A 15,741-nucleotide genomic window follows, 5' to 3' on the forward strand; every position below is an offset into this window, starting at 1 on the left:
GGGCTCCGCCCCACAGCTCGGCCCAGCAGTTCCCGCTTTGTGAGCGCGCCCGACCGTCTCACTGTCTGCCTCTCTTCCTCCAGGGGGATGACGGTCTGTCTGCAATCACCTTTGACTCTGACTCTGAGACGGTGAGTGCTGTCGGGGGGCTGGCGTTTCGCTCACCCCCCTGACTCCCGCGCGTCTCCCCACAAACGCGGGTCTCCCCGCAAGCGTGTGTTCAGAGCCAGATCACAGATTCCAGGTGCCCTCAGCTGGGTCTGAGCGACTGAGACGATAATTTTAAGACTTCTACAGAAGTCAGTTGTGAGCAGAGTGCGTTTGAGGCTGATGACAAGCTCTTAGCCTGCAGTCTGATTTTGGCCTGCACACCCCCCACCGCTGCCCCCAGCCCCCCAGTCCTGCCGTGGAGGGGAGGGAGCAGAGCAGGGTGGAGGACGTGGGACAGAGGGCCCAGTGCATTCCCGCCCCCCGCAGCGCTGAGGCCTCCAGGGGGAGCACCCGGAGCGGGGCCTCTGCAGAGCTTCCCTCCCGACACTCAGGACGCGGCCAAGGTGCTCCTGGGAGGGAGAGGGATGCAAGCCAGTCTCCTGGGATCTCAGTGTTCTGAGCGGGGTTCCCTGTCTGGACTGAAGCAGAGGGTGGAGGCGTGGAAGGGGCCCGGGGGCGAGCCTGGGTGGGGCCCAGCTCCGTGTTTGGCCCGGGCTGTCCCCCCCGTCTCACGTCCCACCGGTGGGTGTCCCCGCACCTCCACCTCTGGGGCCTGCTGGCCACTCTGCGGGTCTGGGGGCGCCTCCCTGCCCCCCGCTTGGCCTCTGCTTGGCCTCTTGGTGTCGGCTGCTTAATCCACTGCCCCCCGCGCCCCCCATTCTGAGCACTCCCCTGCTACGTGGTTGGGGCCATTCCGGCTGCCTGAGAAGTCTCAACCGTCTCTTCTTTCTTTCAGAAAGCAAAAAGGAAAAGTTTCCACAAACCTCAACCCACATCCCTGAGTAAGTATGACCAGCTCACCTCGGAAGGAGTTCTCGGAGGTCTCCTTCCCGGGCGTCCTGGAGGGGGCTCAGCCGCGTCTGCCTTCTCTGAACACTCAGGTCCCTGAGGCACGCCCTTTGCCCCGGTCACTCCCGGGTCTTCGCCCTCCACAGGCGTCCCTGTGGGCGGAGGTCCTGGGCCCTCCCTGCACCGCCGAGCCCCCGGCCGCAGGGCACCCTGACGGCCTCCTGGGCTCTCCTTCCCAGGCCGCCGGAGTGAGGGAAGCACGCGGTTTGTTCCTTGAGACACAAAGAGCTCATCCGGGCGATATACTGAATTTTACGCTTCCCAAGGTCTCTGGGACCAATCAGATCCTCGGTCAGCTTTCTTCTGCTGCCGAAAAGCCTGTGGCCATGCCTGGCTTCATTATATACTCGTGTGTGTGTATTTACATTTCTTACATACATATATACGGTCAAACATACTGTCTTATTATGACACAGTCAGAGAATACAAACGAACTTTCATATAAGCCCAAGAAAAACATACGTAGAAAGATAAATTCCTGCAAGGAAAAGAAAGCATGTTTTGTAGTACAAATAAATAGAAGCATTAGAAAGGAACCTTCTAGTGAACTTAACTGCAAAGCAGAAACGGAGACACGGATGCAGGGAACAAACTTGGATGCCGAGGAGGGTGGGGTGTGGGGCCAGTGGGGAGGTCGGGCCTGACATACCCACCCTGCTGTGTGCAAAACAGGGACCAGTGGAAAAAAAAACAAAACAAGGCCTAGTGAGAGCCGACCACACAGCAGATGGGGCTCGGCCCAGGGCGTCCCAGGCGGCGCTGGTGGTAAAGGACCCACCTGCCAATGCGGGAGACATGAGAGATGGCAGACTCTACCCCTGGGTCGGGAAGATCTCTGGAGGAGAGCGTGGAAATTCACTCCAGGATTCTTGCCTGGAGAATCCCATGGACAGAGGAGCCTGGCGTGCTGCAGTCCCTGGGGTCGTAAAGAGTCGGACTCACCCGAAGTGACTGAGCACTAGTATAGCTGATTCACTTTGCTTTGCAGCGGAAACAACACAACATTGTAAGGCAGCTATGCTCTAATAAAAATCAATTAAAAAAAAACCATCTAGCAATTTGGATTTTGAATATTCTGGCTCTCCTCCTGTGGAGCAAATAGAGAATTGATGCCAAGTGAAAGTGTGGGCCTTGGTGTTTTAAACCTTCTCTTTCAGACTATTTTGTTTAAATCCTTTCGTCCAGAAGGCATCACTACCTAAGGCAAATGTGAGATCATCTTTCATTATTCTTACTTACTGGAAGTCAAGCATTTCAAGTGTTGAAAATACTAATAATCAAATTGCTTTTTATCTTGATTTCTATAAATGTCAGAGTTGTGTTTCGCATAATTTAGGATGGCCAGAACCCCCAAACCATCAAGACCGCCAAAGAGGTGCTTTCCCCCAGAGGCTCTGCCTCCCTCCCCCAAGCCCCCAGGCCCTCCCCCAGCCACACTGGACACCTGTCCAGGTACCAGGGCTTATCCCAGACCCCCTGCTCACTGCAGGATGCACTGTGTCCCCTCCCCCGGGGCCACCCCCCCCAGTCCCAAGCTCCTAACACTCCCTCAACAGGTGTACGCCTGTCTGATTTCCAAGCCACAACAGCAGGAGTCCGGGCTGTCCTGCTCACTTCATAAATGTGTCTCTGCTGCCCAGTACCGGCCATCTGATACCAAGAGCCCACTCGTGGGCAAAGACCAGATGCTGGGAAAGGTTGAGGGCAGGTGGAGAAGGGGGTGGCAGAAGATGAGATGGTTAGCATCACCAACTCAGTGGACATGAATCTGAGCAAACTGCAGGAGAGGGAAGCCTGGCAAGCTACAGCCCACGGGGCCTCAGAGTCGGACACGACTTGGCGGCTAAGCAGCAGCTGCCCCCTCCGGGTCCATGGCCTTCGTAGCTCCCCGTGTGCTGAGGCTCTCAGTCCCCACCCTGCTCCCAGGAGGCGAGGTTCCCGGCCCCTCCCCGATCGCTGCTTCCGCAGCGTCGGCCACCTGCAGGGTCTCCACCAGCTGAGTCCCTCTTCTTTGCAGTTTTATCCACGGGCATGCATATTGTGGAATTCTCACTATTTATTGATAAACCTCATACAGTTAGGAGGGAAATGTCGTGTGTGGGGTTTTTTTCTGATCACTAATATACCTGCATAAATGGAAGGCCTTCCGAATACCCTGGGCGTGAGCACGGTGGTCCCGGGTGAGTGGAAACTCTCAGGGCCCAATGTGTCTTTATTCCCACATCCTAAATGTTAAACGGGAATTTTCCATAAATTCTGAAGCCATGGAAAAATCTTAAAAATCTTAAAAACTAAATGTATTAGATTTAGAATCTCAGGACCTTCTATAGATATAAATTGCTTTGTTATTTAAGAAATATAAGCATGGTTTATGAACAACTTGGTTTTGCATAAATTTGCACAATCTCTATATTTTACGAGAAAAAGCAAAATTCCAGATTAAAATATAATTTTAAAACCTTTCCTTTGTTTTGGTGACAAAATAAAAAATGCCCCGGGGGGGGGGGGGATGGGAAATTAAATACTGTAATATGCGTACAACTTTAGGTTCATATTTTAAAATCAATTCCAGTTACTACTTTACAATAAAATTTAATAAACAAATGTGAGTATATAAACATAACCGTATTTTTTATTTTTGCCAGAATGTGTTCATCTGGGCGGTTGTGAATACTTTGTCTTTCTGAAGCACAGATGTTGTGGGGAGCACAGTGTTCTGCACCCCTAAAACCGTATGCTGTCTTTCTAGAATCACCTTATCACTCTAAACCGAGGAAGGTGGCCTCCTGGAGATCTCTGAGGACCGCAGCGAGCATGCCTCTCGGGGGCCGGATGTCCTTAACCCCCCAGAAGCTGTGTCTGGGAAGCTCCAAGCAAGGTACGCAGTCGCCCCTCAGAAATAGACCCCTTCTGCTCACGAGCAGCGCCTGGGATGTCACAGGTGCTGACGACATAGAGCTTTGAATACGCCTTGTTTTAATGACACCGTTTCTGACCTTCTCAAGGACGTGGCGCCTTGAGGCTTTTACTCCCAAGTGTGTGTGGCCACGACGTTTGCTCTGCGGGTCTCGGCCTGTCTGAGCAGGGCTGGCAGTGGTGGGTCAGAGCGGCTCCTCCCAGCTTTGGGAGCCGTGTGAGCCGGTCGAGTTCACACCGGCAGCTTGGAAGGGGATGTGCTGGGCACACGCACAGCCTGGAAGTGGGCAGGAGCCGCAGGGAGGGCTTTGCTGACCCTGGCACCGGTGGCTGAACATTGCTCACACCCCACGGGTCCTGTGAGCTTCCTTCAACCCCCCGAGCCTGGTTACTAGAGGCAGGGCCGTCCGTTGTGTCTGCTCACACCTGTCACGTTAAAACCATGCACGTTCAAACCAGGCAGTCTGACCCCAGCCCTGACTTCAGACCTCACCTTGGAGCGTGCCTGGACCCACCCCCCCAGCAGCGCCCCCGACTTTGTGACCGAAGCCTTGAGAATGAAGAGGTCAAACCTCAGGCGTTCTGCCAGCCACGGTGAGCTCGCCGCGGTGCCATGGCCGCGGCTGAGGACGGCTGCGAGGCTGGGCGTGGGGACCGGGGTGCTCTGCGGAGTGAGGGGTGGGCCCCCCGGCAGGCGTCCACCGAGTGTCCTGAGGACAGTGACCCTGACGGTCCCTGCTGCCTCCTGGAGGGTGGCTCTCCTGCTGTGGAGGGAGACGTCGTCCCCGGCTTCCGTGGTGCCTGCCTCCCTGGAGTCGTAGCGAAACGGGGTTATAAATCATCTTAGAAACGAAAGCTGCAGGGATGACAGACAGCCCAAATCTCACAGAGAAGGGTGGGCTGGTGTCCTGTTCCTGTCTTCCTGTCCGGCCTGAGTTCACACGCCGCCTCCCCAGCACCCCCTGCCTTCCCGTCGGCCCCGTGGGAAGCCCCGAGAAGCCTTGTCCCGGCGCCTGGGATGGTCCCCGCAGCTCGGCCGGCCGGCATTGCCGTTCCAGGCTTACGTGCTTTAGTGTCCCGTCCCTGTTAGGGACCGCACTGAACCAGAGAGCAGCGGGCCCGGTGCAGCGTCGGACGCCGGGCGGGCACAGCATCCGCACGGTGATGTGACTGTGTGTGTTTTTGACTGTTTGCTGCGTCACGTCTAAAGACATGGCTTTTCTTTCCGACTCCCTCCTTTGATCCTTTTGTAGATGAACACATGGGCTGCCCTGGTGGCTCAGTGGTAGAGAGCCTGCCTGCCAGCACGGGAGGCCCAGGTGCGACCAGGAAGATCCCCTGGAGGAGGGCATGGCGGCCCACTCCAGTACTCTCACTTGGAGAATCCCATGGACAGAGGAGCCTGGCGGGCTACAGTCCTTGGGATCACAAAAGAGCTGGACACGACTTAGCGACTTAGCAACAACAGCTCTCCTTTAATCCCGAGTGTAAATAAGTCCTGTGCTTATAGTTTTCTTTTGCTGCTTCTTTCCAGATCAATACCTGTTTGGGTGTTCTTAGTTCTGGGGAAAGACCGTGATCAGGTTAAAAATGTTGAAATATATTTGCTCTTTTTTACTCTTTTTTTTTTTAAAAAAAGGATAATTTTATTAACCTCCAGGTTTCCCTTAAGGTATAGTCTAGCGTTCCTTCTTCTTTTCACAGGCTGTGTGTCTCCCTGCAGGTTACGTTCCGGGGACCCTCATCTACCGAGAGAAGGAGGACATGTATGACGAGATCATTGAGCTGAAGAAGGTAGAGTTCCCGCCCGTCCTCTGCGGCTGTTAAGCGGAGAGAGCCCTTGGTAACGAGGGCAGGGGTGGCACCTGAGCCGGGGTGTGTCCCATGGGAAGAGCAGGGGTTGTAGAGGGACACCGAGTTTAAGCCCTGGCCGGGCGCCTGAGCCGCTGGGAGATGCTGGCTCCCGGAGGGCCACCCGCCAGTGGCGAAGGGGCCTGGACAGCAGTCAGCCAGAGAGCTCCGCATCTCCCTGGGGGACGAGGTTAGCTCAGGGCCCTTTGTGCCCCGAGCCCTGGCTTGAGGATGAGTCTTTGGCTGTTATTGTGATCAGTAACTTCCCGTTTGCGTTTTCCTCTGGCATTCATGGCATTTCACGGGCCTGCTCTCAGTGGCTCTGTCTTTGCACGCGCCCGGTAAAAGAGGTGATGGCCTTGAGGCTCACAGAGCTTCGTAGTCTATCCAGGGTTTACTAGTAGCAGAACCAGAAAGTTCATCAAGGTCATCTGCCTCCCGGGGCCGCAGCTCCGTTTGCATAACCCACGCTGCCTCTCCCGAGATGAGCGGTGTCCTCGTCCCCATCTCGTCCCCACTACGCCTTGGCCATCTCTGTGCACCGCACGGCTCCTGGTGCCGCCCGGAGACTTGGGGGCCGCTTCCCGTCCGTGACGCCTGTTCACAGTCTGCCGCCCCCGCCCCCTCCGCCAGTAAAGCCAGGACCTGTCCGGCACGAGGTCAAGCAGGGTGTTGGCGGCCGGCGTGCCCAGAGCACACGGGAGCCTGGAAGCCACCTTGTCCAAGGGGCGCCGGGCGAGGGTCCCCGTACACGGCAGCCCTCCTGTGGGAGCTACAGAGTCCTCACCTGGGGAGGTTACTGAGAGCCCTGAGTCCTCGCGGCGACACTCGGGGGGAGCCTTCTTGGGGCCAGAAGCGCTGCTTGGGTTCCTCCTGTGTGGAATCACACTGCCTTATTCCAAGTGCTCAGGCCTCCTCTTCCCTTCCGAGTGGAGGGTTTATCTTCAGCAGTCCGCTGCCCCGGGGCCAGGGGCACACGGTGGTTTTTCTCTGGCAAGCGAGTCTCAGTTTCCTGTTGGAAATGGGGAGGGTCGTAAGTGCAGCTTCATGGGGTGTTGTGAAGGTTCGAGGCAGTAACCCACGAGAGGGCTTCAGCGCAGGGGTCTTAGCTGTGCTGAGCAGGGCGGGTATCCTGGGAGCAGAATTCCTGTTATCGGGTTTCTCGTCTTTCCCAGTGACTGGGCGTTAACTGACTAATTCACGAAACGGGCCCCGAGGGCCAGGCATCTCTCCCCACGGCTGCAGCCGCTGGCCAGCTTTCCCGGCTGCCCGCAGTGGGCGGACACCTGACTGTCTCTCCAGCAGCTGGGCCGGGTCTGTTCTGACGCTCAGACTCTGTGCTGAACACTGCGAGCCCCTTGACAGGACGTCTTCGAGACAACTGGCTAATTCGGGTGCAGACTGTGCTGGAAGCCGGTCAGCTCCAGCGCTGGCTGACCCTGTAGGCATTTCTGGACGAGGCTCACATGCGCTGACTTAACCTGACACTTTCCTGGCCATGGGGTTCCACAGACCAGGAGAAAGTTTCCTCAAGTGAGGCTGTTAGAAGTCCCCTCCCATGAGCGTTGCCTCAAAGGGCCACACGTGTCTGGCATAATAGGAAGGACATCATTTCAAAATACAGGATAGTTGTAAAAAGTGAATAAACTTAGTTTTATGAAAAACTGATAGTCTTCCTTCTAAATTCACCGCAGATGGGTGGGAAATCCACCCACAGATAAACGTGTGTGCACCGGCGCTCTGGCCAGCTGAGCCTTAGGTGAGGATGAGTCTTGAGTAGACGTTAGCCTGTGACAGTTTGTGACGTGAAGACCACTCCCATGGCGCCCACAGAGCTGCCACCGGCCGCGTCATTTGTGGAGCAGCGTTCGTCTGCAGCAGGGGCGCTGTTGGCATTCTAGGGGGCTGGGTTCCTGGTTGCCTGGGTCGCCCTGCACCTAAAGGGGGGTCTGCCCCCCAGCCCCAGTAACGTCCACGGTAACGTTCAGACCGTCCTCACCCTCTGCGCACACAGCGCCCTGCTCGGGAGCCAGACAGCTTTTAACGCTCCTCTCCATCTGCGTGTTTCACCCGGATGTCTGTGCACTGTGTGTGTGTGTGTGTGTGTGTGTGTCTGTCTGGTCCTTCTTTCCTTCAGTCGTTAAACATGCAAAAGAGTGATGTGGATCTGATGAGAACGAAGCTTCGGCGCCTCGAAGAGGAAAACAGCAGAAAGGACCGGCAGATCGAGCAGCTTCTGGACGCGTCCCGAGTAAGTGCGGCGGGGCCCCGGACGCGGTGCCGGATGCAGGCATCCCCGGCGGGGGAGGCCCAGCGCACCTTGTCTTCATCTCCCAATCTGCTTACCACAGGGCCCGGATTTTGTTCGGACTCTGGCAGACAAAAGGCCTGATACTGGCTGGGTGAGTATAATCTCCAGCAGTGCAGCTCAACTGTCTGCTGAAATCTTATCTTCAAAACAGCCTTTAGAGACGTGCCTTCTCTCTGAGGCACTCAGAGCAGGAGTGACAGGCGCGCGGAAGGCCTTTCTAAAACCCTCCTCCGTGGAGCGGTGGGGCTTAAATGACAACAGTGCGGGGGCTCTTAGTGGGAGCAGGAGGCGGGCTGAGCAGGCTGATTGCAAGGGCAAAACTACACAGCAGGAGAAGGCAGTCACGGTGGGGACTTGCCCCACCACACCTCAGAGGACACCTGGGGCCCAACCCACGATGCTGATTTAAGAAGGAATCAAAGCGGGAGCAGAGTCAGGGCCCGTGACAATACGTAACCCACCGGACAAAGCAGAGTCACGGAGAATGGAGCCGTTACGCGTTGATGCTGTGGGAGTAAACACACAGTCAGAGAAGATGAGGCACAGTGAACTTCGCATGAGTCAAGGAAGAACGTTTAAAAAAACCTGAGATGCAATTCACTTCTGAGATTCCTGAGCAGAAAATCACAGTCATGATGCGATTAATGGGTTTGATAACATAAACTTAAATTTTATAGTGAAAACCCACACGACTACAATTGAAAATGGATCTGTATAATGGATGGTGGGGGTGGGGCATGACTGATAAGTAAAACAGTTTTTATCCAGAAGATGCAAAGAATCTACACCCGTGTCTAAAGAAAGGAAGCATCGTGCAGTGAGCAGACGACGCTCCTGGCTCTGTGCCTGGGACAGCGCAGAGGAAACGCTCACGTGCATGACGGCGACTCATCAAGCTCTGTACAGTTTGCACATCACAGAATCTCGCTGATCTTTTTGCAGTCGGAACTTCAGTCCCCAGGTTTAAAATCAGGAAACTAAGGCTAAGAGATCTGTCCCAAATTGGGTTCGTGGTGAGTGACCGTAGGCTTTGAAGGCTGGGGCCGTGTGACGTGCCAGCCACCGTTTGTAACACTGCGCTCACCACTTGTCTAGTGATGCTCGTGGTTTTTTTTTTTTTTTTGGCCATGCCGGGCAGCATGTGGGATCTTAGTTCCCCAACCAGGGATTGAACCGGTGCCCCCTGCATTGGGAGCACAGAGTCTTAGTCACCGGACTGTCAGGGATGTCCTAATGATGCTCTCTTTAGGATTATGTCTTGAGAAAAAAAATCCAGTACAAAAGGCTGTTTGCACAAGGATATTTCCAGCTGCCCAGTTTGGGAGGGGAGATTGAGGAGGAGTCATTCAAATTAGCATCCCACTGTTTTGATCCTCAGAATTTTTTTTTTTTAATTGCACCTTGAGGCTTGTGGGATGTTAGTTCCCTGACCAGTGATTGAACCTGTGTCCCTTGCAGTGGAAGCATCACATCCTAACCACTGGATTGCCAGATAATTCTGGGGTTTTTTTCTCTTTTTTAATTAAAGTTGATTAAAAGTAGAAATTCTAGATCATAGATATGTGCCACTTTCGTTCTGCTGCCCTTTGCCAAATCACCCTTCAAAGTGGCTGTGGCTGAACGTATCTGCTCGAGTTGTCTGCCCTCCAGAAGCACCTGCCCGTGTGCAGAAGGGGGGCTGGCTGGGGTTTCTGTGAGAGCGACAGTGGGCCACGAACGCAGTGTCCATCAGCAGGACAGGCAACTACACCGTACGTTCATACCTCGGAGGAATGCTGCCGATCTGCAGGAACGAGTGGGGTTAGGTCTCCACGACGGTTTGTAAAGTGAGAAGCAGTTTGCAGAATGGTATGCGTGGGGTTACCATTTATGTAAACAACAGCAAACACCACCATTGCAGGCGGTGTGCATACGCGTGTGCATGTGCGTAATGAGGTCTGGAGAGTGAGTACACGTTATGCTGGTAACGATAGTTAAGTTGACAGGCGTAAGCTCAAAGGGTAAATGTGCCCATGTATTAGTGTGACTAAAAATCACCTTAAAATCCAGTTGAAACGTGTTTGACTCTTCAAAAAGAAAGGCACGTCCTCTCGGGAACGCAGGGTGTCATCTCCCAAAGCGCCGTGTGAGCAGAGAGCAGGAAGCGCTGAGGCGGAGAGGCCTCCCCAGGACCCCAGTCCAGCTGCCTGGGGACGCGTGCTGGGGGTGGGGCTGCCCTGGGCCGCTGGGCCGGGGGCGTCTGTGCCTGGTGACTGCGGCGGAGCGGTGTCCCGTCCCGCCTCCGGAGGGTGGCACCCTCTGTGGAGGGAGCACCTGTCCCCCGGCCCCCTGCCGCCCCGCTTGGAGATAGAAGAGACGATCGATGGAGGGTACAGCTCGGCAGGAACGCGCCCTGGCGGGAGGCTGTGCAGACACTCCCAGGGAGTGGGCAGGGGACCCTGCCCCAGGCCGGCGTGGTGGGGTGGGGGAGGCTGCGGCCCTGGAGGCCAGGGCGTGGTCCCCATCGGTCAGCTTGACGGGCTTGGTCCCCCGGCAGGTGATCAACGGGCTGAAGCAGAGGGTCCTCAAGCTGGAGCAGCAGTGCAAGGAGAAGGACAACATGATCAAGTACGGGACCTGGGGGGCCGGGGCCCTGCTCCCAGCCCGGCGTCCGCGCCTGCCGCCCCGCCCCGCCCGCCCACGTCCCGGCCTCACTTGTCACCAAAGCTCGAGCAGTGGCCTCTTCCAGACGCCACGGAGGAGCAGTGTTCTCCCCTCTCTTCTCGCTCCCGGTTCTTTGAAGACGCGCCTTCTCTCCTTCACCTCCTGTGATCTCGTCTTATCTCCAGTGCTGACTTCGTGGACTAGAGACAAGCTCTTACCGCCTGGACACCTCCCCAGGCTGCCTCTCACATCACGCACGGCCCTGTGCTGTTTTCAGAGCGGCTGTAGATTTCTTTCCTGCTCTTTTACCCCAGAGGGGAGGCTTTCCTGGTGTGTGAGAGTTTATTTAAGGAAACCTGAGTTTTCACTTTCTGTTGCCCTGCGTGTCCTCTTTATACAATAGATCCCGTCTTCCTTTGTTTCTCGCTGGACTCATCAGCTTTAAAAAGACTTTATTCTTTGCTGATTTATTCTGTTTCAGAATCCTAAACTGTATTAGTAACTTTACCTTCATTTCTCTGTAGAGCCTTTTTTCTGGAGTCTGTTAAGTGTTGAGAATGAGGAGAATTTATGGACAGTACAAGGAGGAAAAAAAATGGTTCTCCTTCCTTCAAAAAAATAACCATCCCCACCTTCCCCAAAGACCTCTTGCCCTTTCTTACCCTGAGGTCCTTCTTCACAATTATTCCAGGTTTTAGAGACAGGGTCTTGTTAGCAAAGAATATCCCCCGGAGGGAGGCCTTTTGCCTCACGCTGGAGGGTGGCTGGTCCAGCCGGAAGGGCCTGTGGGCGTGACAGTCCTCTGGTGGGTCTCAGGCAAGCCACCCACCGGCTGAAGGCCCCTCACACTTCCCCAGTAGCTCAGCTGGTACAGAATCTGTCTGCAATGCAGGAGACTCCGGTTCGATCCCTGGGTCGGGAAGATCCCCTGGAGAAGGGATCGGCTACCCACTCCAGTATTCTTGGGCTCCCCTGGTGTCTCAGCTGGGAAGGAGTCTGTCTACATGATGGGAGACCTGGGTTGGGAAGATCCTCTGGAGAAGGGATAGGCCTCCTCCAGTACTCTGGCCCAGAGAATCCCATGGACTGTATAGTCCGTGGGGTCGCAGAGTCGGACAGGACTGAGCGGCTTTCCCTTCCCCTCGTCGGGCACTGCCCAGCGACGATAACACTGCCACATTAACTCCTACCTTGTGTTCTCAGCAAACTGCAGACTGACGTGAAGACCACGAGTCTGGAGGAGATGCGGATCGCCATGGAGACGTACTACGAGGAGGTGCGTGTCCCCCTGCCCGGGCAGGGGCTGGGCTCAGGGCTGGGGGGCGCGGGCAGTGGCCGAGCTGGGCGATGGCCCGGCTGCAGTGTGGGACCCTCCCCTTCTAGCTCGTCTTGACCGGAACACAAATCAGCAACTTAGTGCTAACTTCCGCCGCCGGGCCGACACGGAGACTCGCTTTTTCAGAGGACGGTCTCCTTGGCACTTGGTTGGTGTTAACCGCGTTTTAACTTGGTGTTTGCAGATTCACCGTCTCCATGGTCTCCTCGCAAGCTCCGAGACAACAGGGAAGAGGTGCGACCCTCTGTCTGTCTGTCTGTCTGTCTGGGAGCCCGGCTCTGCGCGCTGTCTGCGTGTTCAGCGGCTGGCAGAGTAGGGGCGCTCCTGGGGAGCGTGGACCCCACCCTGGGCCTGGGGCTTCTAGCTGCCGCTTGAGCTCCGAGTGCTCGTGTTCCCTCCCTGTGGGTGTCCGGATGCCCCCTCACAGTTGCCACCTCTGACCCCTGGCAGCATGGTCAGTGCTCTGGGCTTCCACTGGTGGTCCTGCCTCACAGCTTCCAGCTTAGAAGCAGAAAACACTTTCTCAAAGCAGATCTTCCTTTTAGGAAGACATTTAGGACTGAGTCCAGGCTCGTCTTGCCAAGTATGTTTACTGGGAGAGACGGGGAGTTTCCTCACCACATACGTCTTCCCCTGTCCCGTCCCCGATGATGTCAGGCTTTCAGCAGGTCAGGGAAGGAGGGGTCCCTTGTCACAGGTTCAGTCATGTCACCGGCCTCCGCCGTGAATTACTGACAGTTACTGACCTTCTGGGCTTCCCAGGTGGTTCAGTAGTAGAGAACCCGCCTGCCAATGCAGGAGATGTGCGTTTGATCCCTGGGTCGGGAAGATCCCCTGGAGGAGGGCATGGCAACCCACTCCAGTGTTCTTGCTGGAGAATCCCTTGGACAGAGGAGCCTGCTGGGCTGCAGTCCACGGGGTCGCAGAGAGTCAGACGCAACGGAGCGACTAAACAACAGCAGCAGCAGTTAAACCTTCACAATGTGCGGCTCGGTCTTCCCTTTTCCTTCCCCCAGTAGCTTAAAGGGAGGCAGGAGAGGGGGCCAGAGGACTTACAGGCGTTATGTTCTGTAATGTGCCCTCGGGTCTGAACTGGCGAGTGACAGCCTGCCACCCCTGGGGAAGCACAGGCTCCATCCCGACACCTCTGGTCAGCTTTCCCATCAGCTGGCCAGCACGCAGCCCGCCTCCCCGTGTTTCTGTCTAAAGGCGCCTCACCTAGTGCCTGCTCTTAGCTCACGAGCCCTGAGACCTCGACCCGCCACACCACGGCTCGAGCCTGAGCAAAGCCCTGGCACAGGCGGTCCCCCTCGGAGCCGCGTCTCAGCTCCTCTCGATGATGGACTCTGCTGCGGGGGGCCAGGGAAAGTGGTGAAGTCAGCCCGAAAAGTGGAAGAGCTTGTGGTCCACCCTGCTGAGAGCAGACGCCGGCTGCGCCTGTCCCGCCGGGAGCGGGCTCCCTGAGACGCAGAGCCTCCTCCCCTCCGCCCTGGGTGGCCAGGGGGGACCACGAGACACTGCAGGCGTCGGCCCAGGTCTCACAGAGACAATTTAACGAGCAGACGACTTTGCAAATGAGGAGTCTGTAACCACCCGGCATCGACCTTGCTTTGGACTTTATGGAGGCAGAGGCGCGATCAGAACAGCCATCCAAGGACAGGCCTGACGGAGCAGGAGGGACGGGGACCCTCCACGGTGCTTCTGGTGACGCTGCTCTGTCGCTGACGGCTGGACGCGGTCCTTGTTACACAGGCGTGCCCGTGAGAAGAGTGGACGTCTGTCCAGGGTGACAGTCCGCTGGCCTGGGGTTCGCAGTCAGCCTTCGCCGTGAACTGCACACGTCATGCTCAGGACACCCTGAGCGCCCAGGCCGCCATGTGCCTGCCCTCACTCGGGATGTGCGTTAGGCCAGCTCAGGACCCGAGCCTTACCCACTGGGTCTGGTTGCTCCTAGGCCTCCGGCGGAGAAGAAAATGGGCCTTAAAAGGCAGAAGAAAATGGGCAGTGCCCTGCTGAGCTTGTCCCGGAGCGTCCAGGAGCTCCTGGAGGAGAACCAGAGCCTGAAGGAGGACCTGGACCGCGTGCTCAGCAACTCCCCCACCAGCTCCAAGGTCACGGGTACCTGTCCGGGCCCCGGGGGCAGGGCACGCGGGAGAGGCTGGGCCTGTCCTCCTGCCTGGCCACCCCGCTGGGCAGTGCTGCCCCGTGTCACCAGCCTGCCGTGCACCAAGCGTGGTCCTGGACCCCGGGTAGAGCCGTGGAGGCGCGTGCGGGGGAGGGAGGGCCGGCCCGTGGTAATAGCACTGGGGAAGGGGCAGATGAGGGGCCTGGGGGCAGCCATGCCCACGGCCGGGAGGGCCCTCTGGGCAGTGGGCACAGAGCCCCAAGTGGGCCTGGCAGTGTGCGGCAGCCAGCAAGCCCAGCCCCTGGAAGCGGGGTCTGACGGAGGACACGGCCTTGAAGGCCACCCAGAAGGCAGCAGGCTTGCGCGGAGGGGAGAGGCCCCCCCGCTCCCGTGCCGAGTGGAGGCCACGCAGGAAAGGGGGCCGCGAGGACAGAACTCCTCAGGGCCCTCTTGGGGCTGCTGGGGCCTGGCCCGGGGGCCCCGCGGTGGCGGGAGGCGGCCATGTTCCACGTGCACGTGAGGACTGGCTGCAGCCCGTGTGGGCAGAGGGGGGTCAGGGTCATGGCCTTGGTCTGAGCAGGACAGAGGGGCACACGGGGGGAGGCTGCGGCTGTGGTCGAGGGCCCAATGGGGGTCAGGCACATGGGTGAGTCAGGGCAGGGCCCCGGAGGGAGAAATGAACCCGGGGCTTACCAGGTCAGGGGACAGATGCCCAGCCCACAAGCAGGGGCGGGGGGAGCGGAGCCTCTGGGTGGGTAGTGGGCACCGAGCGCCCGCAGAGCCGGGTGGAGGGGCCCCGGAGGACGAGGGCCCAGGTGGGCTTGGGGTCGGCCGCGGGCTCGATGGCGAGCCGGAGCAGGGCCGTCCCGGCGGGGGGGGGGGGGGAGTTGGGAGGGGTCGCACGGGGCAGCAGTCACGGCAGAGCTGCGGGGAACCAGGGGTCCTGGACTAGGGCCCCCGGAGGGGAGCCGTCTGGCCACGCCCCAGCCAGGAGGTCCCGGCCGAAGGGGCCCGTCCGACGGCTGTGGAGGTGTGTCCCTCAAATCCCGTTGTCCCAGCAGGCTACGCGGACTGGAGCAAGCCCCGGCTGGTCCGGCGGATCGCAGAGCTGGAGAAAGTGAGTGGTGGGCCCCTACCTGCCCGGCCCTGCCCGGCTCTGCCTGTGCGAGGGAGCAGCTCCCAGGAAGCAGGCGGAAGGAGCCTCGCTCCCGGGACATAGCGGGGGCCGTCTGTGCCCAGGGACGGCTGTGCACAGGATGAGCTGACCAGAAGAGACTCTTAGGGTCTAGATGAGATGCCTGGCCGTGTCAAGCCTGTCCCCGTGTCACAGGCAGCAAGGCGTGGTCACACAGCACGCCGCAGCACTTCCCAGGCAACAGCATGGGACAGAACCTTGCAGACGTCCCGGGAACAGTGGGCAGGCGAGCGCAGGGAGGGGCAGACTGGGCTCCCCTTCTCCAGCTGCTACAGCGCCTGCCCCGAGCCGGCTGGGTCTCCGCG

General features: G+C 57.8%; 1 protein-coding gene across 8 annotated transcripts in view; it reads left to right on the plus strand.

The window, feature by feature from the left end:
- IQCE (IQ motif containing E) overlaps window positions 1–15,741 on the plus strand; it is a 44,092-nt gene that overhangs the window by 12,572 nt on the left and 15,779 nt on the right. For 5 of the 8 annotated variants that reach the window (XM_070460534.1, XM_070460529.1, XM_070460526.1 and 2 more), the window contains exons 2-13: window positions 84–131; window positions 947–992; window positions 3,809–3,937; window positions 4,435–4,569; window positions 5,699–5,769; window positions 7,964–8,077; window positions 8,178–8,228; window positions 10,674–10,744; window positions 11,984–12,056; window positions 12,301–12,350; window positions 14,071–14,234; window positions 15,300–15,358. In XM_070460534.1, coding sequence (XP_070316635.1) covers window positions 3,874–3,937; window positions 4,435–4,569; window positions 5,699–5,769; window positions 7,964–8,077; window positions 8,178–8,228; window positions 10,674–10,744; window positions 11,984–12,056; window positions 12,301–12,350; window positions 14,071–14,234; window positions 15,300–15,358 — 852 coding nt within the window. In that variant the 5' untranslated portion in view covers window positions 84–131; window positions 947–992; window positions 3,809–3,873. The remainder of the gene's footprint in view (window positions 1–83; window positions 132–946; window positions 993–3,808; window positions 3,938–4,434; window positions 4,570–5,698; window positions 5,770–7,963; window positions 8,078–8,177; window positions 8,229–10,673; window positions 10,745–11,983; window positions 12,057–12,300; window positions 12,351–14,070; window positions 14,235–15,299; window positions 15,359–15,741) is intronic. The other 3 variants (XM_070460527.1, XM_070460531.1, XM_070460532.1) reach the window with 3 other exon arrangements.

The sequence above is a fragment of the Odocoileus virginianus genome, chromosome 33 (assembly GCF_023699985.2).
Source record: "Odocoileus virginianus isolate 20LAN1187 ecotype Illinois chromosome 33, Ovbor_1.2, whole genome shotgun sequence".
NCBI lineage: Eukaryota > Metazoa > Chordata > Mammalia > Artiodactyla > Cervidae > Odocoileus > Odocoileus virginianus.